At 43.1% G+C, this 25,837-nt stretch overlaps 1 protein-coding gene across 1 annotated transcript in view; it reads right to left on the bottom strand.

Moving 5' to 3' along the window:
- Nucleotides 1-25,837, bottom strand: part of DNER (delta/notch like EGF repeat containing) — a 1,567,341-nt gene that overhangs the window by 848,772 nt on the left and 692,732 nt on the right. Inside the window, exon 5 of the mRNA XM_069618306.1 lies at nt 25,567-25,712. Within this exon, the coding sequence (XP_069474407.1) occupies nt 25,567-25,712 (146 nt within the window). The remainder of the gene's footprint in view (nt 1-25,566; nt 25,713-25,837) is intronic.

Raw genomic sequence — 25,837 nt, 5'->3', positions numbered from 1 at the left:
TGTCAAAGCAGGCGCTCTACTCGCTGTGCCACTTGACCATTAAAAACCCTACACCCTGATGAGTTCTCGCTGGTTGAGGGATTGTGTGAACAGTGCTGCTTTACTTTGGTTGTCATGGCCTGCTGACACGTTTCTGCCATTCTTATTGTAAGTGCTCAGTATGGCAATGCAGTGCATCATGTGGCCCTGGCCTGCAGCCTGCCAGTGTTCTTAAGCTGCCACTGCTGCATAACTGACATCGCAGTATGCACGGAATCAAAAAGTAATCCAACTCGGCACAATCGGTAAGAAAAAGGGCAGAGCCATCCTCTTAGGAAGCTGCCCGGCCATGTGCATCTGGTATTCTGGTGGATCACCAGATGGAAATGTCTATTCTTGGCAGTGGTGCCATGTATGTTCTCACGGTTTGGAGCACTGCGAGACACTCATAGAGGCTAGGTTAATTCCCCGGGCCCCCGCGGGAAGGAATGGGTCTACCTTGCACCTGCGTTTTTAACAGCTCATATCAGCGTGGGATAGTAAGCAACGTTTTAGGTTCTGTTCCGACTGTCTTTCTGGAGGCAGTTGCATTTTAACTTTCAATTTCCGACAAATGAGTCTCTTTACAAAGCCATCATAAATACATATGGTCTTGGGTTGGCCGCAGGTCTGTTAGGCTTTACTGGTTGCCTGTAGTAGGGCAGTTTATCATTAGAAGTACATGGCATTCTGTATGTCGATCCTATGGGATTTAGCAAAAAAACGATTGTTTTATTTAAATATCTCTATGTCTTGTAATTAACATTCGTTCATGCACTTTGTACTCGACCTTCAGACCTATGTTCCTTTCATCAGTTTCCTGTTGTCAACAAACGCACCAGTCAGAGGGCCCAGTTACACATCGAAGCCAGTTTTGCGCCTGCCACTTCCCAGAACGTATATGATGCGTCTGTTGCATGTGTTTCTTGGAGCTTGGAGGAACACCCAGCGTTGTCCTTGCCGCTTGTTCTGTAGCATTCGCCAGGGCAGCCTTGTATAACACGCTCACAGACGGCCTGCATTGAAATCAATAGCCTGATTGACTTACCACGACGGCCGTGGCAAATCCTGATGGGTTTATTCCAGTGAAATAATTGCTTTGATTTTTAAGTCAATTGTTGTACATTTGAACTAAATCAGCCTTAACCAACTGAACTGGCATTTCCACCTTCCCCCCCCCCTTTTTTTTACAGGATATAGTGACATATGTTATTGAACAAACGTTTTAATAATACACAAAGCAACCAGTAGTAGAACAACAGGCTTAAACCATGCATTTTTTAAACAAATGTTTTGCAAAGATAGAGATCACATCATGAGTTACAGGGGCTCATTGCGTGAACAATAAAGGGCTGGCCCATTACAGAGAGTGTTATGTGTTTTCACTTAAGACGCAATTCCTCAGGGGGTGGTTTATTTCGGCCCCTTTCCCAGAAATGTTTATGGGCTGTGAGCAAAGATATGTTTGATGGCAGAAGCTGCGGTGCTGCAGAAAAAGCAGAAGCACCTATGTTCTGCCTTTTGAATGCGGCAGTGGGCGGAGCCTACAATGACTGCTCATGGGAATTCAGGACGAACATACTCGTCACACGGTGACGTGATAAATGGCAACGGAACAGCCATTTACCACAAGCCGTAGTTCTCAGCGAAGCTCTCATGCCTTCGCCCTCGCCTCACTGACCCAACTCATCCCCTTCTCTTCCCTGTCTGCCGCAGTGCCTGGCAAACTGTGTCTTGCCTCCAATGTGATGGCAAACGTGCATCCCACAGTATAAATCACATTTGAATGTTTCTAAAGTGGGGTGGGAGACCACAAGGATGGCAGTAGGTAAAATGTTTCTGTTGGTTTAATTTGATTAACCACAGATTAATTATCGGTATTCAGACTTGCTTTTGTATTAATGATACGATAGGTTATTTATAATGCGCTTAATACCCAGAGGTTTCTAAGTGCGGACCCGGGATCGAACATGTGGTGCTCTGTGTCATCTTGCTTCCAAGGCGAGCACGTTGCCCCTGAGCTATCCTCCGGAGACAAGATCTCATTTTTTATATGAGATCATTTCATTTGCGTCCTGTCAGACGACTGATGTCTCTCAAAGAAGACAAGATTTCGGGAGATTGGTAGTATGACGAGATCAGGATGGGCGAGCATCACACCTGAAACTTCCCCAAGCTCATCAGCCACTACTTACCGTGCATCATCAGCTCTGCTGAAGACGATACGTTCATCTAGGAGCCAGAATAAGGATTAAACAAACCAGTGGCTTGAGACAGGCATGGACTTCAAAGGCAAACTGGTGCCAATCAAAACATACATAGCACTTGATTCAGTTAAAAGGGTGGCATCTTGGAAGAGAGAGCACGTCTAATAACACACAGTTGAAGCAACCAGTGAAAGTTCATGTTTGGAGAGGCCTCTCCAGGAATGGCTCAGGCCCAAAAACCATCTTTGGAGGGATAAAGGACACCGATTTTTTCAAGAAGCACAGGACACACCAACAGTCAGGAAAATACTGAAAAACAAACCAAAGCCTTAATTAGGCAGCCCTTCCCGAACGCTGAACTGTAGTGAATAAACCGGATGTGGTTACAGCGCACAGCGCATGCATGTGGCGGAACCAGGAAGTGCGGCCGTCGAGGTCACTGACTGGAGTCCCTTTGCCAGGTGCACATTTGCTAGAGCCAGTCCAGCTGTTGCTGACAGTAGCGCTATCAGAGAAAAAACATATATATTTGGGTGCTGACTGCAGGTTCGCGTGAGGAGATCAGCTGGAGGAGAGCAGTGACCTAAGCCACACCACCAAGTCTTCATTAAGCAGCCTGCAGCCCGCAGGTTAAGCCAGCAGTGAAGGGCGCAGTGTTAACCGTAGGTGTTCGCCGCCGAGTACTAGTACCACAGCAATATCACGGAGAGATCTGTGAGTGGATAAGGTATAGGTAAGGGGGCTACCTGCTTGCCTGACTTCTGATTGTGATTACTGATCCTCGATTACTCCATAGGTGTCTAATTGATAACAGGTTGCAAGTGTCAAACAAAATGGCCAGTGGTAGACACCAGGGTGCATTTATATAACATCTATAATCGGCCTGCGAGTGCAACCCGATGGGTACCCTGCTAGTAGTGGGTGATTGAAGTCTTCAATTTGAGCCCTTGAGTCTTACAGAGGACAAGTGGCAGGAACAAGATGAAGCATGGGGGATTCCATTCTTAGAAGTAGACGAGGAGGAAAATGGGACGATAATTGACTGGACAGTTCCTCCCTCCCTTTTTCTATATAGGTACAACTACAGCGTTTCTCTAAGAGGCAGGGACTGTCTCCAATCTCATCAAAGCATTGAAGATTTTGCACAATATTGGTAACCAAATCATTACTTCATCCTTATCAAGGTCAAGTGGAATCCCATCTGGCCTAGATACTTTCCCACACTTTTGGTTTAAGATTGCCCTCCTCTCTTCATCATTATTAAACAGAAGAATCCCATCCCCACCGATAGCTGTTACGATTAAGTTTGGTATCACATTCCGTATCTCTCGAGGTTTACCATACAGATTTGCAAAATGCTCTCGCAAGACTCCTTCTGTAATACAACACTGCAGACTAGGTTCCCCAGTCACCTCCTTCCTTGCAATCAATTTCCAATATGAGATAAAATCCCCTTCCTCAAATGCCTTTAGGAGTGTCTCCCATCTCTGGGTAACCTAATCTTTCTTTTTCAATGCTACTATAGATTTATAATCGAGTATATATGCTCTAAGCTGTAACTAATCCGCTACTCCCGGAGCCCTTAGGCAGACCATTGTCATATCTTTTGCAGGCTTGATCATACCAACCAGATTTAGCTGTTGCAGGTTTTCTTACTCCGGCGGGCGTGTGGGTCATAATTGGAACAAGTTCTGCAATATCTCATCTCATTAAACACAGCAGCTCCAAATCGGTGGTGCTGTCTGAGCCAACAGTTACACGGATTTCCAGAATAGCCTTGTATATAGAGGGCTTTAAATCTTTCTCAATCACTCTGGCCCACTTCATAGATTTCCATGCATAACCAGTAAGAACTATAGCTTCTGCCAATCCCATGGCCATCACATAGTGGGTTATATTTTTTTCAAATTTCATCAATACACTCAAGGGGTTGTGGTCAATTTTAACTCATTTATGTATTCTGAAGTTACCAATACTTGCCCAGTCCTTAGCCAAGATCAGAATATAATCTATAAAATGATATGATGATATGATAGGTTATTTATAACGCACATAATACCCAGAGGTTTCTAAGCGCGGACCCAGGGATCGAACTTGTGGTGCTCCGTGTCGTCTTGCTTCCAAAGCGATCACGCGCCCCTGAGCTATCCTCCAGAGACAATAATAGATACACCATTATGTCCAACAAAGTCGTTTTTGCTGATTGATCTTCTAACAAACGACCATTACAGGCTCTGCGTTCCATATTACTCAGATGCTGGGCCACATCTATAGCGCGTTGGTGCTTTGGCCAGTCAGCCATCAGAATAGGGAAATGTATGTGGGGTTCTCAGTGCTTTGATCTTCTCCTCCACCTACAAAATGCATGTGGGTTTTGCAGCATGTTGGACTTCTCCTACACCTAGTAAATGCATGTTGGGTTCTCATTGTTTTGCCTTGTCCTCAGTCAATAAAATGTATTTGGGCTTCTCAGTGCTTTGGCCTTCCCCTATTTCTAGTAAATACAAGTAGGGTTATCAGAGCTGTGGCTTCTCCTCCACCTCTAAAATGCACATGGGTGTCTCATTGCTTTGCACATGAATCACTATAGGGGGTTATCCTTTCTGCTGCATGCTCTACCAATTGGAAAACATATATACACCCAGTACGCTAGCATTAATTAAAACATATGTGAGTAATGTATCGGCTTGTTTAGCACGCTCTCCATAATAGACTGTGTAATGTCAATATGGCTGTGTGTGGTGCGTGCGTACAGAACTCTAGGTTTAGCATGACTGAGCCTCTATCTTCTCGATTCCCTGCAGTCGCTTGCCGACAGGCTGCCACCAGATTGATGTGGGTATAAACTGTGCATCCAAACCCAGAGACTTCATTGTTAGGCACACTTGCTGACCATCAGATGCCCACGTATATGCACATTGAAAACAAGATGAGGCTTCGCCTTGTTGCTATTTACTAATACACCTAGTTCACACACAGAGGACAGGCAGTGAAGCAGACATTTCAGCTTCTTGCCTACTAGTGTTCTCTTAATGACTTTTGTATACCTGTATATATGCACATATATTTTCTTTTGCCCAAATGTCTATAGGTTTCTTCATGCACCCATCGCCCACATTGGTCTTCAGCCCAGCCGAGGCATATTGTGGCCTTTTCCATATAAGGGACCTCCCTTGGAGCTTCTCCAATTATTAACAGGTATTCATATGTCCTTGTATAACCACCCTTTGCTAGTTAAATGATGTGAGAATTAGCTTCTGTCACCAATCTATTCCTCTTTTGAGTTCGGCTGTGTTCATCACTGCTACTACAAACAGACTTTTTTTCTGCCCTGAAGAAGGCTGCGCTTATGGACTAACACAGAGCCATAGCAGCCGAAACTCAAGTAGGCCATTTATCAATTGGAAGTCAACTCAAGAAGATCTGTTATTAGTTTCCAGCCAGAATGACGCAGTGTTGATCTGCTTATTAGGCTCTTGATTTACAACAGGCATCCTTTGCATGACAGTTTGATGAATTGCTGCCATCAGATTGCAGCACCCTATTGCCAGTTTTGCATTTCACTTGTTTTTACCACTTTTCTAAAAGGATGTTTGTTTATATCGCCTCTACACATGTAGGTGTTGTTTGATTGACTGTTAAACTGAGGGCCTCATTACACGGTAGGCGGTAAGGGTTTACCGGTACTGGTATTTTACCGGTACCGGTAAATCCTTACCGCCTTACTACGAGGTCCCTTTGCGGGTTGGGGTATTTAACGCCTGCTTTTTGCAGGCGTTAAAAACCAACCCGCAAAGGGACCCAGGGAGCAATTTGCGGTACCGTAATTAGCGCCTTCCCCATTCCCATTACGCCCTATGGGGCAAAAATGGGAATGGGGAAGGGCAATGGTGGAAGGGGGAATTACCGCCCCGCCAACCTTGGAATGTGGCGGTAATTCCCCTTTCCACCAAGGCGGTGCCGGTATTTTACCGGCATGAACCATGGCGCTAATAGCGCCATGGTTCACTGCCTACCGTGTAATGAGGCCCTGAGTGTATGAGTTTGATTGTGAGAGTATGTATTTGTGAAGGATGATATGATATGCCAAGCTATATGAATTAAGTTATGATGTCCACATCTGATATTATTAAGTAATGCTTGTCCCTTTGACTAACCAACTATGAAAAAAATATGAATATTTATTTTTGTAATTAATTACGGAATGGCCTTCATTGACACCAAAATAATAGTTAATTTGAATGGCATAGGAGATCTTAGTTTTGTATGATAACATAACACAACATAAAAATGAAGCATATTCCCAAATCATACCTGTGTTCACTCTTACTAAGCGACAATATTGAAACATAAAGAATTGGAAATCAGGATCATGTGTGTTGGGAAATGCCTAACAATGAATAGAGAAAGCATTACTCAGTATTACACAGACCATAAAGCATCTAGAGTATGTTTCCCAGTGCTTTGGCCTTCCCCTACACCTAGTAAATGCACATGGGTTCTCAGTGCTTTGGCCTTCCCCTACACCTAGTAAATGCACATGGGTTCTCAGTGCTTTGGCCTTCCCCTACACCTAGTAAATGCACATGGGTTCTCAGTGCTTTGGCCTTCCCCTACACCTAGTAAATGCACATGGGTTCTCAGTGCTTTGGCCTTCCCCTACACCTAGTAAATGCACATGGGTTCTCAGTGCTTTGGCCTTCACACCTGCAACAAAATACATGTGGGATTCTCAGTGCTTTGGCCTTCACCCCTTCCCACAAAATACACGTGGGATTCTCAGTGCTTTGGCCTTCACCCCTTCCCACAAAATACACGTGGGATTCTCAGTGCTTTGGCCTTCACCCCTGCCCACAAAATACAAATGGGGTCCTCAGTGCTTTGGCCTTCACCGCTGCCCACAAAATACAAGTGGGGTCCTCAGTGCTTTGGCCTTGACCCCTGCCCATAAAATACATGTGGGGTCCTCAGTGCTTCGGCCTTCACACCTGCCACAAAATACATGTGGGATTCTCAGTGCTTTGGCCTTCACCCCTTCCCACAAAATACACGTGGGATTCTCAGTGCTTTGGCCCTCACCCCTGCCCACAAAATACAAATGGGGTCCTCAGTGCTTTGGCCTTCACCGCTGCCCACAAAATACAAGTGGGGTCCTCAGTGCTTTGGCCTTGACCCCTGCCCATAAAATACATGTGGGGTCCTCAGTGCTTTGACCTTCACACCTGCCCACAAAATACATGTGGAGTCCTCAGTGCTTTGGCCTTCACACCTGCCCACAAAATACATGTGGGGTCCTCAGTGATTTGGCCTTCACACCTGCCCACAAAATACATGTGGGGTCCTCAGTGCTTTGGCCTTCACACCTGCCCACAAAATAGACGTGGGGTCCTCAGGTCTGCTAGTCTGAGAAAGGCTCCTTTAACAAGTTTAGTCAAACGCTGAATGGTTGTCACTTATGGCAAATGGCCCTCATTTTTGCCACTCTGAGCCATGAAACCATCCTAGAACCATGTATGATGGCCCCCTTCCATAATGGCAAGAAACTGTGTTTTACGTGTGGTGAATGGGCAGGACATTGCATTTGGCTTTATATAGAGCAAACCTAGCTAGGAGCAACAGAGCACTGTAAATACATCGAAATGTTGTTTCATTAAAGGCTTAAATGTCAAGTAAAATTATGCCCTAGTGTGCAATTATTGTTGCTTTGATTTCGTCTGTCCAAGATAACTAGTGGTTAGGTGGTTATTAGAAATGTAATTAGTTAAATCAAAGTACGTAACTCTTCTGAATTATTAAAATAATGTTAAATGATTGTAAGGAATTTCAACATTCGTCATTATGTGGGAAACCAATATAGTCTATTTAAAATGATTAAGGTTGGTTCTTGAACCAGGATTTTAGACAAACAGAGGTGGAATTTGAAATGCAAAGCATGCGACTTCCCAAGGGATTGGGGGCTTTCTTGAATTAGCATATGATCAGCCCAATATTATATTAACAATGGTTACGCCAAATGAGGGGGTGTGAAACCAAAGTGTTCTCTGGCGGCCACTGCCCAATCAACTGCTAGAGTAGTACAAGTCTAATTGAAATATTCACCTCACCAACCAGGTTATCACAGATCAGAGTTGGGGGTAAAGGGAGTGTCTAAGGCTCCAGTAAGGCCTGACACACATCTAGAGACAGACATCATCCAGGAAGAGCCAAGCAAAGCAGGGTACAAACCCAAATGGAGGCCATCTGATAGGAGGTGCCTAGAAATGAGATTGCAGAAACCGGTGGGAGATTAGCTCAATAAAAATACAATTATCCCTTTGTGAGATTTCTTAAAGCTTCCAACAGAGTGGCTAAGTTAATTATGAATCTTCTGCAATATGTGACCATTCCTAGAAACCTCCTTATCATAGATGAATTCATGGGAGCCAGTGCCATATGGATGTCTTGGACATCTGAGGGTCTGCCTACATGCCTTCTTCCTGGAAGACATATCCAGAGAATGACAGCCTGATATGCAGGAATTCACACTTTTCTTTTTGTGAGCCAGTGCCCTATCAAACCAATCTAAACGATCAGCCTTAGAAGAGGCATCCATCCATATGTTGTCACTTATGTTGCGTACCCCTGGGAAGCCAGCCAGCATGCTCCTGATCAAGTGTTCAAAGGCCTCCATGGTGAAGGTCACTCCAAAAGTCACTTGCACATAACACTATAGCCCTTTGCAGGTTGTAAATATGGACATCTATCCTAATTCTGGATGCAAACCATATGGTGGTGATATCCAGTGTTGAACAAAACACAGCCCCCTGGAGATCAGCAACAATGTCCTCTATTCTGGGGGTAATGCCTTTTCTCATTCAAATTATGTGTGTGGACATGCACCTACCTAATAAAGCAAATAAAAATTTGAAAATGCTAATTTACAGGTCAAATGTCTTTGTTAAGCAATAGCTTTATTAGGTGGGTGCATGTCCACACACATAAATACAGACTGTGGTTGTTGGGTTTTGCATATTTCTTCTCTACTTCTTCTCTAAGATCGAATGGTGCTCTCCTGTGTTTCAAAGGAACAGGTTGAATAGTGTAAATAATGGGAAGCTGTTCGGGCTGTCCCCTTAAGCAAGCCACACCACGAAAGATGTGTTCAGAGCAGCAAGCCAGACTGAACACACCCTCAACATACACTCCAAAAGTGTAATATTTGTAATGCTTCTGCTGCTTTGCACTCTAACAAAATGTCTTCGCTTATTTTGCTGATATAGAATCTGGACGTGATTATCAGGTATCCATGTTTAACTTCTGCTACAAATGTTTCTTCCATGGGATTGGCTTTGAAACACAGAAATGTGTATATTCACACTTTAATGGGCAGCAGGTGGCCTGCCTTTTGCAGCTGACTGAAATGTGTCTGCGTGATAATGTTTACTGAAGCCCCATTGTCTATTTGCCAAGCTCTTGGCTTTGCATGTTTACAGTACATCAGGGCTATCTTTCCCTTTTACATGCTCTTCCAAAGGTGCAGGAAATAAAGAATACTTCTCCTTCCCAGTATGGGTCCTCCTCTTTGAGATGTTCATAAGGAGTTTCAGCCTGGGCCACCTTTGCATTCCCTTTTCTATGGGTAAATTGTGCCTTCGTGCGTTGTCGAGGTAACTGGTAATAACAAGACCTTGTGAAGTGATCGACTTTTGTCAACTTTATTTAATGCAAGGATAGAGCCTTTCACTTAAGGGTGCATTGTGCATGGCTAATGTTGATGCCAAAAAAGGAAATGTGTCTCAGCAAATGTTCAATGAAAACAGTGTTTATATGTGTACATAAATGACCCACAAAGTGTATTCTAATATTCTGCAAGAAAATAACAGGCCAGTGGAGTATATGTTATTCACATTGAATTAAGCGTAATGATGACATAAATGATTATTTTGATAAGAGAAAAGTACAATGTTAGCATTGCTTTTTGTAGTCATGTCACCGTAAATGGTAAATAAAGCTGGAATCTGATCAATTTGGCTTGTGCTTCCCCAGAGCTCAGTTCTTAAGGCTTTGTCCAGGGGCCAGGATTGTGATAGAACAGACACACTATTAACCAGTACTCAATCCATTACCTGAGCCAAATAGACACAGCTGTGGGTATTCAGAGAATATGTTAAACCTAAAAATACAAGAAAGTCCTTATATTCAAAACGCACCATTTTAGTGGTGCTTCAGAGTTTATGAGGGATGCTGATCAAAAGGTCATGGATCTACTATTTTCGTAAAATAATGCCTCAAAAGGCCAGATTTCCATACAGCCCTGACCCTTTTGACCTGAGGCACAACAATAAAGTATTCAGAATGTTGTGTCTGCTTTATGGCCTGTGGTCCCAAAGGCCTTAGTTCAGCATATTTTCTGGTATTAATGAACTCTCATAAATATTTAAACATGCATTGTACAGCTTTGAAAAAACAAAGTCAAATGGATTCATTTGGATGGCAAACAAAAGAAAACAAAAGAAAGTGAGTGGGCGCTTCACATTGATAGCTCCTGACTTTTAACACCCCATAGAGACACGCCATCCGGTATAAACACGAAAGGCGTATCTGCTGTAACCGCCGTTGGCGTATCTGCTGTAACCGCCGTTGGCGTATCTGCTGTAACCGCCGTTGTGTATCATTAATACTTAGTGAATAGGCCTTCCCTTCGACTACGTGTCCGACAGTTTGCAATGATACTAACAAGCATCCTACAGCGTATTGAAGCGGTCATTGTTTTTCTGATAATCCGGACCTTGCACCTCGATAACCGCCATGACTACCAACGCATGCCATTAATTGAGTCACATGCCTGCAAGTCCCTGCAGGTCCTGGTTTCAGACGGAATATATATTTTTAGAGTTGCCTGATTCAAAAGTATGAGTGACTTTTAACATGTATGAACAATTATTCAATTCCTCTTTTTTCATAGAATAACCAACTTCCACAGTCCAACCACGTTCTGTGAAAAGTGTTGTTGCACCAGAGCAGCTGCTACAATTCATAGCATCACCTGGCCTAGCACGTCATCATGTACTTTGTAAAATCAATTGGCTTTATTCATGCATAAATAGCACAATACAGTCATCCATGGAATGAGGAAATGCTTGTCCTCTCTCGCCCCTCTCTGCAGTAACCACCAGAGACTAACAAAGGCACATCACTGCACTGGTGGTAGTTTTATTTTGTACAGCCCTAGACACTAAAAAGAAATAATAGGTAGGTAGTGACCCACAGTTATCAGAGTACAACACTGTGCCTCTTTTTGATCAGCCTCCCTATTGATGTATATACCACCCCAACACCATTTTATTTGTTTTCCTTCAGACTTGAGAAACCTTCTATAATTAAAGGGTCTCCACAACAAGATCACATTGCTTTAAGCATCAGCGTCCTGAAGAAAGCTCAGTGGGCAGATTATACATTCAAATTGCAACTACTTTGAGCCACCCCTGAGCAGGAAATTCTGCTTGTGGCTCCAGCCCGAAGTGCCCGGGATTGCAGCAAACTTGCGCAAGGAGCATCTGCAAGGACCTGAAAGCATGCTTTTGCAAATCTGTTCTGTGTTTTACTTTTTTGAAAGTGTGAAAAAGTAAGCACAAAAAATAGCGATATAACTTTGCCGCCTGGGCAGTGGGCCTGACCCTCGGCATGGACAAATGTCTACTCTAATTTCCCTATTGGGGAATGCAGCATGGCCGAAGCCCATGCCCCAGGGATTGTGGAGAATGGCCATGGCTGCAGGCCATGAGCACTGGCCATTGGTCACATTATGAGGATATAGTGGAAACTGAACTAGGATGCAGGGTAGGTGCGGTGGATAACAGGGGTGGTTTAGTGGGGTTGCGGTCATGGTCGAACCTCATGCTCTAGGCAATGCAACCATGACCTGAATCCCCAGCATGCGCTGCTGATAATGACACACATCAGTATGCGATGCAAAAAGTATGTTTGTTAAAGAACCTTTACAGTTCTTTCAAATATGTTAAAAGAGGAATTATTAATAACTTATATACAGTGATGTAACATCATGAAACATTTTCACCCATGAAAACCTATGAAATTCACAGAACAAACTTTGTTAAATGGACGTTATGGTTAAGTTGCACTTATAAAAACCTATGAAATTCTGTGAAAAAACTTTGTTTTGACATCTTGTTACCAACATTATAAACATAGCCCCTTTTAGGGACTTTTCATCTAAATTAATTGCATATGTGATGCCATCAGTGATGTCATCAATTACATTTATGATGTCATCTTTGATGTCCTGGGTGTTAGTCTTAGCAGTGCACGGTGGTGGCATGAGTTATTGTTGCTTAGCTTACCATAACTGGAAAGTTTCTGAGTTTTTCGGTTTTACTTGTGACCATAACGTCCCTTTAACAAAGTTTTTATACCGAATTGCATATGTTTCTATTAGTGCAACTTAACCATAACATCCCTTTAACAAATATATATTCATTTAAACACCACCCTCATCTGCAGATTACTGCAGTCTGAATATCCAGTTTTGGGTACAAACTCTCGTAGTAGTCATTAATACATTGAGGCCTTTTTGTAGTACATGCTTACATTTTGCGTACAAAGGCATGCTTTAGGGCAAACAAAAGCTATAGAGAGCACACAATCTTGCAAAGAATGTGTAAGATAGGATCAAAAACCTGAGGAGCCCAAAAATTAATCCAATGAGCCAAGAAACAGCACGAGTAGCAAGAAAAACAATGGTTTATTACATGCAGCCTCAGCCGGGAATAATACAAGCATCATGCAACGTGTCATCATTAAACAGCGGCTTTTATATGAGTGAGTGACATCACAGCTTTGGCAATGTTTCTAGAAAGTGTACATTATTTTTCACCTGATTGGATAATAGCTGCTGTCGACTACAGAAATGTATACAATACCTAGCCCTATTGGTCTAACCTGCACCTTGTGACCAAATCAGTAACCTTCTCTTAATTATGACCTAATACTCAGGTTATCAAAACTGCTTTTTTTATTGACTATTGTATCTTCTTGCCTTTTGCAACATTCAGCTCATTTCCCCATTGGCTATCCCGCCCTTGAGTGTTCCATGGTGGGTTTCTTCCCCCTTCATTAACCAATCATTTTGTGAGATGCGGACAGTGTGGCAATAAAACCGAACACCTCATCACTTTCACATGGGACCCAAATGTTGGCACCCTCTGAACGTTTTCAGCCTTGTGCCTGAACAAATTACAGATAATATTGCAACTTCTCTTCGGAAACATGTTTGACCTTCTGGAACCTATCCTTCCTTTCCCACTGTGGGAACACACAACCTCCTAAGAAATACTTCTTTTGGAGGTTGCTCCAAAACTAAGTACACATCTTGAATGTGCATTTATGTGTGGGTGTTTGTGGGTTGTTTTTTTAATTCTAAATATATACCTGTTTTACAGAGGTAGCAAAACATTCAATATACCCCACAACCTTCCCTGGCCCCATACCATTTTCCCTGCTTTGATCAAGCACTTCCTCACTTCTGCAGTTATGAATCCCTGTTTCTAATGTTCTAAGTCGAAGTACCCGTAGTGCTTAGTGCATGTAGCTTCAATCTTAGGTGGACATTTTCCACCAGAGGTCAGTGTGTCTCCTGCCTGATCTCTTTCGACTGGTGCACATCTCAGCACACTACCTCGATCTCACAAAACTTGGCCTTTACCTTTCACGTTTTCAGTAATGTGTAAGAACATTATTTGTTAGAATTTCACTCATTTGAGGCTTAGGAACCTGCTGCACCCTCCTCTTCTAACCAATCCCTGTGTGGTTTTTTGCACCTTCCCTCAAGGGTTCTGACCTTGTCTCTTGCAGCATCTCAAACAAGCAGGAATTAAGTGTATCTTACCACTGGAAATCTGAATGTTTCTCTGAGGCCTAGGTTTCTAACTACTGTAAAAGGCAGATTTTCTCAATGCATTTTATTTTAGAAGGGCACACACTCCAGCTGCTACATGCTGGCTTGCCAACATGAATTTCTATTTGTTCCCTATTTTCTATGACTGTTGTCTTGTTATACTTCTATGAAAAGGTTTTCAACTATAGGAAGTGCCTTGTGTCTCCTTCCTTCACTTAGGAGTTTATCATATTTCTAATGCACTACTGCACACTAGTCCCCTCCTACATTATTCTACAGGCTTTGCACTCTCCATATGTTAAATGCTTCAGGTTTCTACTGTGCATTTCTTCATTGACTGCTCCCAGAAATTCGTCTATCCCTTTGTCAGTGTTACATAAGGCCTATATGCCATGCATAATACCAAGGTGAATGGTCGTCTGTGTGGATCATGTCTTGTGCTAGAGAGATTAACTTAACTTGTGCTTTCTCTCACGTTTGAGGCGTTGCATTTGCATCCCAACAAAAGCATTGCAAATAACCATTTAGCAAAATAACTCTATTCTACAGCAAATTACAATGCAAACAGACAAGACTTAATTTAAACTGTAAAAGTGGGTAACAGAATGTAGGTTTGTCACTTAGCTGCAGAAGTCAACAAATGAAATCTTAAGGTTGCAAGGCTTAAGCATGGGAATTAGACCCAAGACAGCCCCATTAATCCTGAGGCGCTGCACATTGATCCAATTACAATTGTAAAGATGTGTTCCTAGGTGTGACTTGGAGATTAGATTTGCAGGCACATGCAATTCATCAGGCTGCCTTTAAAGCGTGCTCAATGCAGTTTCTGTAATTGAGGTGACATCAGCCTGGCTTATCGTTATTTCTGAGCATAAAGGAGTTGTGTAGCTTCGATACCCATGTGCAATGTATCCGGCATGCTAAATATCTGTATCTTTTAAAATGTTTAGTTTAGTTTATTTGCTTATATAGCGCACCGAACCCAAGGGTATCTAGGCACTTTTGCTTATATATATATATACAACAATTTTTACATGACCGTGCTAATATTACAAGAACATGAGGTAATCTAATACATTGAAAAATAATACAATAATATACAGGGTAGGCAACTGACTTGTGTTACAGATCAAAGTCACATGTTTTTCCTAACAGGAAAGTTATATACAGTTATATACAGATGTGGATATAGTTCTGGGACAAGACCTACGAGGGCGGGCACCTAGTGTTACATATCTAGGCGTGTGCCCTTTAGATAGCACATAGGGCCTTATTATAAGTGAGGAGGTAAGGGGTTAACGGCGCAGTAAAGGTGCCTGTGCCGGTGCCGTTAACACCGTACTACCTCATTACGAGGTCCCCTCACGGGACCCGCTCAGGATGTCTGGTCAGACCAGATGTCCTTTGCGGGTCCCGCGAGGGCACCAGCATGCTAACAACGGGCCCGTCATTAACGGGCCCGTTGTTAGCATGCTCCCCATTTCCATAGAGCCCTATGGGGGCTCAAATGGGAATGGGGATGGTCTGGGTTCCCTGAATGGGGAAATACCGGGCCCTCCAAAGTCGGAATGACCCGGTATTTCCCCATTCAGGGACCACGGACCGGGACCCGAGTTTGGAGGCAGCCATGCCCTTATTAAGGGCATGGCTGCCTCCAAACTCATAATCAGGCCCATAATGGAAGCAGAAGTAGAGAAGCAGAAGTGGAATTGCATCCTTAATTTAGCTGGGAAAAGAGCCAAGATTTGACCTTGTTTCTGAAGGACAGAAAGGATGGGGCAGAGAATTCCAATTCTTGGCTGCCAGCACTGGGAAACTGGACCTGCCGGCTGTATGCAGTTTGAATTTGGGGATGTTAAGGCAGTGTAAGTAGTTAGCTCTAGTGGGTCTGGAATATTGCTTTCTGGAAAATGTATCGACCAAGTATTTGGTGGGCGAATTTGACAGACATTTGTGGGTGCTCATTAAGGTTCTGAAAGTGATCCGTTGTTGAATTGGGAGCCAGTAAGTGTTGCGTCTAGTTTGAAGTGCACTTATGTTCAAGTGTGATGTAAACAGAGAAACAGATTGACAATTCATTTGAATTCATATTTTGCAAAATACGGGTGGTGATGGGAATATATCGTCCGCTGGGGATAACAGTGATCAGTGTAAATGCAGTCTGAAAGTACAGATGCTTGAAAATATTTTTAAAGCTACTTGTTGAAAATAATATTATTATTCAATAAGATGAATCCCTCAATTAACACAAATCCTAGTATCAGATCTCCTTGGGTCATATAAGTGGTGCCATTTCCTCGCTCGGGTCCGCAAATGAAATGATAAACACTCACATTGAAATAGACGCTGCTTTCTTTTGTGTTTGTATTTTTTATTTATTTAAAAAGAAATGAGTTACATAGTAACTTCAACAGAGCGCTCAAGCATTTCCTGGTTAAGGTGCCCTTACAATAAGCTTTGAAGTACTAAATGCATTAGATGAGGAGATTGATTGGTGATACCAGGGAAATGGATTGACGCTCATGACATAAATAACCTGACATAAAAGCTCCAAGGGTCATTAATAATATAGTGGAAATCTACACCTGGACAATCCGAAGGGAGGCAGGGCCGAGAAGCGGATTAGATAGTCACTGATGGTGAGTAGGTGTTGGGAAGTAGGGGCTTGCTTGGTGCACTAGCACGTGAAGTTGTTCTGAACAGTTTCACTGATGAGGTGGCTTTGATGTCGGGGTGAGGGGAGCGTTCCAATGGAGTGGGGCCAGAAAAAAAGAGCAAAGGCAGGAAGATCCGCAATGGGTTTGATAGATTTCTGCGGCACCAGGAGTGAAGATTCCAGGAAGGGGAGTACAAGGAAAAATGTTTATCAGTGTGGTAGTATGGCACAATACCATGAATGGATTTAAAGACGAGGATCTGGAATTTAATGAAAGAGTGAGTTTGCATGGAGATTCATTTAGCATGGAGTCTGTGGGGAAGAATCTGGAGAAGTTCAAAAGCGTTGTGTTGCAAAGTGAAGGATATTCTTCTGAAGAGCTAAAGAGCCGTGGGAAAGACCAAGGATTAGGCGTACACAATTGTTGAACTTGCTAACCACAAGAGTAGAGATTTGAGTTTTTGTAGCGTGGTGGGTGAGGTGGTGCTGTATCTTACTGGTGGCAAGGAAGTTGAGACTGGCTGTAGTGGCTGTGGCTGTGATCAGCGGAATGTTTAAGGATACTGTAAAAGAGGGCCCAAGGTTGAGAGCCGTGGGGGAGGTGGTGAGGAACTCACAGAGGAAGGGTCTGTGGCTTAGTACACTAATGCATCCACTACAGGGCTTTGTGTTTCATATTAAAATCACAGATTCGAATCCCGAAAGTTCACTTAGCCGTTCTTCTTCCAGTGTTAATAACATGAATAACATTGGGTTGTGTTGTTACCCAACCCAATGGTACTCATGTTATCAACACTGGAAGAACGGCTAAGTGAATCTGCCGTGATTCCAACCTGTGATTCCAATATGAAACACAAAGCCCTGTAGTATATAAGTAAGCATCTCATATCTGTCTCTCACACCAAGATACCCCTGCATGGGGTAATATGTTATACAATTACACCTTATAGACCCACGCTAGTTCAGTGTATGGATGACTTTGCGTTTTAATAAAACATGATTTCAATATTCTTCATACCTCAGCTGAGGTTACGCTTGCCTACGTAGGAAAACCTTGTGGCTGGTCCTCCACTGTTAGACCACTATGTTATGTTATGTTATTTTGCACTTATATAGCACCTTATATACCATTGTTATGGTCTGAAGGCACTGGTAGGTTGAACGCCCTTGGGAACCGAAGTTCAGATCAGTAGAGAGAGTAGGGAGAGTCAAAAGGTGCAAGTGAGCACCGGGTATGTGTGCAGCTCGTGGGGTATTCGTGTAATAGCTGCTTCTTAGCGGTAGGTGTGGTGGTTTAGAGATCAGGAGAATGTGTTCGTTCTGGCAGGATTTATCCGGAACGGATGTGGCTGCCTTAGGCCTGAGGAGATCGCCTGGCTGGGGGTGTGAAACCAGCAGTGTTTACATAGAATGATGTGGAGTAAGCGGCAGATGTTGGTATGAAAACAGTTATACCAAATGGTGTCATAGTATCTCTGTGTTCTAGTTGAGTGGTGATGTAAAGGAGAGAGTAAGCGTGGTGGTGTGATATGATGGGTTATATGCTCTTTCAAACATTCTCTGCATTCGAAACTGGACTATATACGTCATGCAATTCTATGCACTCCAGGCAACCGTTTGCTCCAGGTACTCGTCTGCTTTATGCCCACACGCGTACTATGCATTCATCTGTTTTGCACATTCACCCCCTCTGCGCAGTCACCCCCTCTGCACAGTCAGCCGCTCCCCACACACTCAGCCGCTCCCCACACACTCAGCCATGCTCCCTCCACACTCAGCCGCTCCCCCCACACTCAGCCGTGCTCCCCACACACTCAGCCGCTCCCCACACACTCAGCCGCTCCGCACACATTCGGCCGCTCCACACACTCGGCCGCTCCCCACACTCAGCCGCTCCCCACACACTCAGCCGCTCCAAACACTCAGCCGCTCCACACACTCAGCCGCTCCATACACCCAGCCGCTCCATACACTCAGCCTCTCCATACACTTATTCGCTCTATACATTCGCCAGGTCTGTACAATCATCTTCTCCGGCGATCTACACATTCACCACACTTCCGTATTCATTCGCTAGCCACACTCATGCGCTCTACATACTCATCCGCTCCACATACTAGTCTGTTCTACACACTCATCTGGTTTACACTCATCCGTTCTGCACTATCATCTGGTTTACGCAGTCCTGTGTTCTACTCGCTTCTCCGTATTTATTCACTCATTTGCGCTACACGCTCGTCCGCTCTATATACCGGCCGCTCTACACACTCATCCGCTTGACATGTTCGTCCATTCTATACACTCATCCGATCTAGATATTCATTCGATTTCCACACTCATTCGAACTATATAGTTATCTGTTCTTCCACTCAGCGCAATTACCTGTTCCATCTGCTTCATTCATTCTAACTATTTGGTCCACGCCATTCACTTCGTTCATTCCTCATGCGTTCTGTCCATTTCAGGAGTTTAAATCTTGTTGCTGTTTCCGTATGGTATACTTCTCATTAACCATTTTTATTGCTTTGATCTAGTTTGTTCGTTTAATTCTGTTTGTCCTTCTAGTTTATATTAGGGGTTATTAGCTGCCAATTTCTTGCATCAGGTAGTTTGTTGAATTGGTGTCGTTGAGTTGCTGTTAGTCTGTTTGGGTTAGTTTGGGACGGGTAGGTTTTAGGGGAAGAGCCAGGTTTTCAGCAGTTTGCGGAAAGACGTTAAGTCCTCAGTTAGGCGGATGTGGGTTGGGAGTGAGTTCCATAGCGTGGGGGCCAAGGCGGAGAATGATGTTCCGCCTAACCTGACTGCGTTTGTCTTCGGTATGACTAGGAGGCCGGCTGAGCTTGATCTTAGGGTGCGTGGGGGGTGATAGGGTTTTAGCTTGTCTTGAAGATATTGAGGTCCCGTTTTATGCAGTGCTCGATGTGAGATGCATAAGGTTTTGAAGGTCAACCTTCGGGCTACTGGAAGCCAGTGCAGCGTCTTAAGGGCTGGGGAGATGTGGTCTCTTGGGCCGAGCACAAGTAGTAATTTGGCTGCCGCATTTTGTGCCCTTTGGAGTTTATTCAGTTGGTACGCATGGATTACGAGGAATAGGGGGTTTGCGTAGTCAAGTCTTGATATAACGATTGATTGGACCACGGAGAGTCTGGGAAAGGAGAGATATGGAAAGATGCGCCTAAGGGTTTTAAGGTGGTAGTGACAGGACTTTGAGACGTTGTTGACTTGGCGCGAGAGTGTTAGGTCAGAGTCAAGGGTGCATCCAAGGTTCTTCACCGAGTTGGAGGGGGTCGGCGAGTTGCCAATGCGGATGGCAAGGGAAGCGGGTGCGGAAGAAGTTCTGAGTTGCCACATATCATGATTTCCGTTTTGGAGGGGTTTAACAAGAGGTGGCTTTGGGACATCCTGTCAAAGAGGCAGGATGCCATGTCAGGTCAGGAGTTGGGTTTTGAGTTCTGGAGTTTTAGAATTAGTTGAGTGTCGTCGGTGTAGTTGTAGCACAGGATGCTGTGTGAAAGAATTATTGGTGGGAGGGTGATCAAGTAGAGATTGAATAGGAGGGCGGATATGCATGCTCCTTGTGGGACTCCTGTGTCGACTGGTCAGGATTGGGAGGAATAGGTGGAGAGTATCTTTATTTGGTACCTATCTTTGAGGAATGAGGCTATGTATTTCACAGCGGTTCCACGAATTCCTAGGGAGTGGAGGCGGTCTAGGAGGATTGAGTGATTGATTGTGTCAAAGGCGGCGGATAGGCCAAGAAGGATTAGAGCGGCGCATCCCGCGGAGTCTGCTGTCATTTTAAGGTCATCCTAGATTGAGGTTAGGGTGGTTTAAGTTCTGTGACGGGCTCTGAAAACTGATTGTGAGGGATCAAGGAGGTTGTTGGCTTCGACAAAGGCATTTAGTTGGGAGTAGGCGGTTTGGTCAATGAGTTTGGCAAGGAATCTGGTGTTTGAGATGGGTCGGTAGTTTTTGGGCTCGAGAGGGTCGAGCAAAGGTTTTTTAGTTAGAGGTTTGACGTGAACCGTTTTGAATGCGTCGGGAAAGATACAAGAGGATAGGGAGGCATTTATGATGGGAGAAGAACTTAGTAAGGACCAGAGGGGAGAAAGAAAAAAGACACGTGCCTCGTCACCAATAGGTCTGGCACTCGCGCAGTGTCCCCTTTCCTTTGCAGATTAAGGGGAATTTGCAACTCACTGTGACAGGATTGATTTATGGCAGTTTATAAAAAAAAAAATATGCAGCGGGGCTGGGAGGCTATGTTAATGCACCACTCCCCCACGGACTATCAAAAAGGTCCCAAATCAACTTTGGCACCTCAATTTGTCGCAAACGTTAAATGCCGAAGAAAAGTGCTGTGGATACAGCGTGGCACCCACAACATAGATGACTTCTCAAAAGAGTGCAGCTGCCATAGAGCATGGGAAAAACTAAGTGGTGCCTGCTTGTTACCAGGATATGGAGCGCCCGTGCTTTTTACGTTTGCTAGAGTATACACACTCTACAGTGTGAGACTTCCAACATAACATACACAAAAAGGTTAATAGCAGATCCCTTCGGTCCAATAATCAATATCTGCTGGTCACGCCTAGATGTAAAACGAACAAAGTTGAAAATGGAGCCTTCTTCGCTGCAGCCCCGAAGGCTTGGAACTTGCTCCCTTCCGAGCTACGCGGTCTTTCCTCCCTGAGTCTTTTCAGAAAAAAGCTGAAAATGTGGCTGTTTTCGTAACTTGATGGGACACATCCCCTCCCTCCCCTGACTAGTTCTGTACTCTGACCTCACCTACTTCTTATTTACCCCTCTGTTAGTAATACATGCTCTTAATAATCTTCAGTATTTGTCATACTTCAATAATTAGGTTAGTTCAAAATTCAAACACCTAAAAACAATATATATTCATAAACATAGCTGTTACCGTACCATTCATATTACATATAACTCATTTCACAACATATGCTGTGTATAAAACGGATACAAAATGTAGTACAAAAGTTAAAAATGCTCAAATGCGGCAGGATTGTATGGGACTTTTTGACATTGATTTCTTAAAGTTGTACCCATTCACAATGTTTTGTACTTGTATGTTACAGATAGATCCGCTCGCATATAAAGTGTACTCACTCCTAGTTCTTGTGTAAACAATGACTGCTTTTCATGGATACTGCAATATAATCTAATAAGGTTGCAGCTGTTGGATGGACGTATTGCCAAAATCGGTATTAAGGTGCCATACAATTACACCTGCCACGTTAGGAGATAGGAGAAGGGAGAGTGGGGATGACATTGGAGGCAGGAGATAAGCTCCATATCGTATTTTTTTTTAAACAACCCTTCAAGCTAGAAGAAAACACATGTGCTGTGTTGTCCAGCACCTGCAAGGACTCAAAAGTTGTCTGATAATAGACATCCTGCCTTTCTGAATGTCAGAGCATCAGGAAACATTCTGAAAAGGTAGACAACAGATGATCCTGGATATACACCCTATTTAATGGCAATTCAGCATCTACAAAGCTCTTTTATTTACACTTTAAGATCTTTCCAGCCAGAAAGTGTTGTCTGGAATGGCTCTTTCCATGGAAATGTAAAGCGCTGTTCAATAGAGCGCTCTCGATAATGAAGTGCCAGCTAACAAAGCTTGTTCTCCACACCGGTCTAGTGCATGCTAGCACATGAGAGCAGCTTGAAGCAAAAACCAGAGCTGTGTCTCTGGTCTTCGACGCACTGAAAAGTGAAATCTACTCTCTGTTTCTGAATATCCACCATTAACAAGCATGAGGAAGATGTTTATATAATGAAATTGAAAGGGGTTTCTTTGCAAGTTTAATGCATGTTCTGAAAGTTGACTGGAGTTTACTATTTCTTGGCTCAACAAGCCCAGCCCTGACAATACAAGTAGTGTCAGCAATTATTGGTAACCTAACGTCAGCAGTGTCGCTAAGGCGAACAAGAATAACCTCCAGCGTTAATTCTGTGCATTTGTCACAAAATGATGAGGAGGTGGTGCAGCCATCTGTGGGCACGACCTTTCTAAAAAAACAGCTTATGGATTTTCCCGAATCTCCGGGTACAAAATAGAAGTCTTAACACAAAACACTTTATTGAAAAAGGGACTTAACATTGCTAAGACAACAAATAAACATATAAATACGGTTTTCCTTTGCTGCATTGAAACTATACTTCAACATTGGCTGATTTTCTGGGAATACAGTTTTGTAATAAAACATCTTTACTGAACATAAACTATAGATAAATTCACATTAAACTCATTTCCTAGAAACATTTATTTTTCTCAATTCTAGTCGTTATATGAAATTTGTTTCATGAACTGGTGCAGCTGTTCTACTAATAAAGGTTTTCAAAGAACGTTACTGTAGAACTATGTGAAATGATCTTTTTGAGCCAGCACTGCACCCCCACACCTGATAACTGTGCAATGGTTGAACCAATCTTTATTGTGGCATGCCTCGGCGTCATCATGCAATGACACTCTAGTCCAGTTCAACTGTGCAGCTATAAACAACTGAAGAGTCTTTATCAGAGATGTGACCCTCTAACCTTAACTTGCACATGGAAATAGATCATTAACGACCTCCTATGAGTCAATACAATGCTTAGAATGAAACCAATATCTCCAGCTACAGAATACATTCAGAATGTACAGTATTCAGAAGCAGATAGGCAAGCATCAGAAAGCATTTCTCTGCATTCAAAAACCAAATGCCATTTTCCTCCATCAAGTTTCCTTTAACCAAAAGAGTCCATGTACAAAATCCAGTTTAGGATCCCTGAGTGAAAGCTAAAACTTGGAATAATTCTTTAACTTTAAAGAAACCTTTTCCTCACTGGTAATGCTCATGTCAAAACCTTTCCAATTCAAGCAATAATACAATTAAAAATTCTTACTTTAGGAAGAAAACATTGTTTTGTGTAAACAACATAAACCACAATCAATTCAATTCACAAACATGCTTTGTCTGTTTCCTTTACTCACTATTAAACTAACTTTTTTACTTCACTCCCACCATTCAAAAACTTGTATTTATGTTGCCACTGGGTGCTAGTGTCCATAAAAAGCCTAGCGGGCGTAATTATTACTTCGAGTAATGACCCTTACCTCAGTTGTGAGCATTATGCATTTGTGATTGAAGGGGACATTTGCAAATGTGACCGGAAAACGTGAATTCATCACTCTGCAAATCATCGTAATGTTTTTCCTGAAAATAATCAAACTTTTCATGGTGTGCATTGGATCTCTTCTTTCTTTTTCACAAATTAGACTGTTTGTCCACAAAAAGATTTGATTTTGTAAAAATAAGGCTTATTTTTCTCACACCCCCTCACACGCTCAATTTATGTTTTACAAGTTCCGATTATTTCTTGACATGAGCATATCTATTTGTCACAAATTAATTTGTGTTACTCTTTTCCTTCATGCAAACTTTGGCGGAGAAATCAGGGTGATTCACACTTCTGGATTAAGTGGAATTTTAGCCAAAAATGGTGGGATTCGCTTTTATTGTAGCAAATTTCACCTAACTCTATGCTGCTTATAAATATACTGGGCACCATTACATGGTAATGGTACCGGTGACCGTTAACCCTTACCGCCTTACTACGAGGTCCCTTTGCGGGTTGGTACTTTAACGCCTGATTTTTAGCAGGCGTTAAAAACCAACCCGCAAAGGGACCAGGGTGCTAATTACAGTACCGCAATTTGCGGTACTGTAATTAGCACCTTCCCCATTCCCAATATGCCCTATGGGACAAAAATGGGAATGGGGAAGGGGGAAAAACCTTGGAATAGGGCGGTAATTCCCCTTTCCTCCAAGGCGGTTCCGGTATTTTACCGGCATGGACCAAGGTGCTAATAGCACCTTGGTCCACCGCCAACCGTGTAATGAGGCCCACTGAGTATCTATTCAATCATTTTTTGAAATATTGTTTATAATACCAACAAACTTGTTTCTCGTTAGTGCCTGACTTAAGCATGTGGTAACGGGCAAATTGCACATCATTCTAAGTCATGCAAACCCTTCAGTTATTGCCCATTTTAGAGTCCTGTAGGACTCAACTGGGGACATGCAGTATCACCACATATGATGATACTTCATGAATATTACTGCATGTGATAAGGCTTTCTGTGTGAAGGAAACTTCCTCGACAGAAAGCGGGCAGGTTCTGGGAGTTCGATCGCTGAAGCTCGAAACACTGCATGCTTTATCACTACTGTTACACTTGTAGTCATCATAGTTTCAATATTTCAGAAATCGGAATGGGTGAGGATGTTTTTCAAAAAGCCGCATTTAAAAATGTCAGACAGTTTTCAAACTTTTTTTTTTAATTTAGTGTTTGTGAACAGCCATCTTTCTGAAGACCATGACAACTGTTTGGTTGTTATTATTGGTACGACGTTCTTTCATTGCCTGCATTTTCATCCCCTGGCATTTTAACGTGCATATTACAAGGAATATGCTCATCGAATTTTTTAGGGGGGGGTTGGGAAAGGGCATATAAGGGTTTGGGCGGGTAGGTAATAGCCAAAAATAAGTGTGGGACAGGGCTTGGGGGGAACCCCCCCCAACAAAAAAAAACGATGAACATTTTCGTTGGAATGTACACGTTAAAATAACAGGGGGTGAAATTGCAGGCGACGAAATGACATGGAACCGAGATAATTACAGATCAAAACACAGAAGAAAAAGAATCCATAAAACGACGATGCAAAAAAGTTTGGACTTTAGTAAGACTAAAACAAGTAGTTAAAATCAATCATTCAAATACTTGACCTCGGATGGCTTTGTGGAGCATGTTCCTTTTCCATTACAGGGCTGGGCACTTGGGTGACTTTCAGCAGACACACAATTGCTGATTTTAACCACCACCGTCAAGCGAAGGGCCACAATACATTTAGTCACTGAATCATTCACGAACCCTAAAGAGAAAAAGACATTGGTGGGGTCACGTTATTGAATTGCCCATATTTTCTAATATGCATCTAAACATATTTAACAAAAAAAGCACTGTTATGGCATGCACTTCTCTGGTATTCTGGGAGAA

The sequence above is a fragment of the Ambystoma mexicanum genome, chromosome 10 (genome assembly GCF_040938575.1).
Source record: "Ambystoma mexicanum isolate Mex_15411 chromosome 10, UKY_AmexF1_1, whole genome shotgun sequence".
NCBI classification, from domain to species: domain Eukaryota; kingdom Metazoa; phylum Chordata; class Amphibia; order Caudata; family Ambystomatidae; genus Ambystoma; species Ambystoma mexicanum.
Note: the sequence above shows the minus strand (reverse complement) of the source record. Positions and strands in the feature narration are given on the sequence as shown.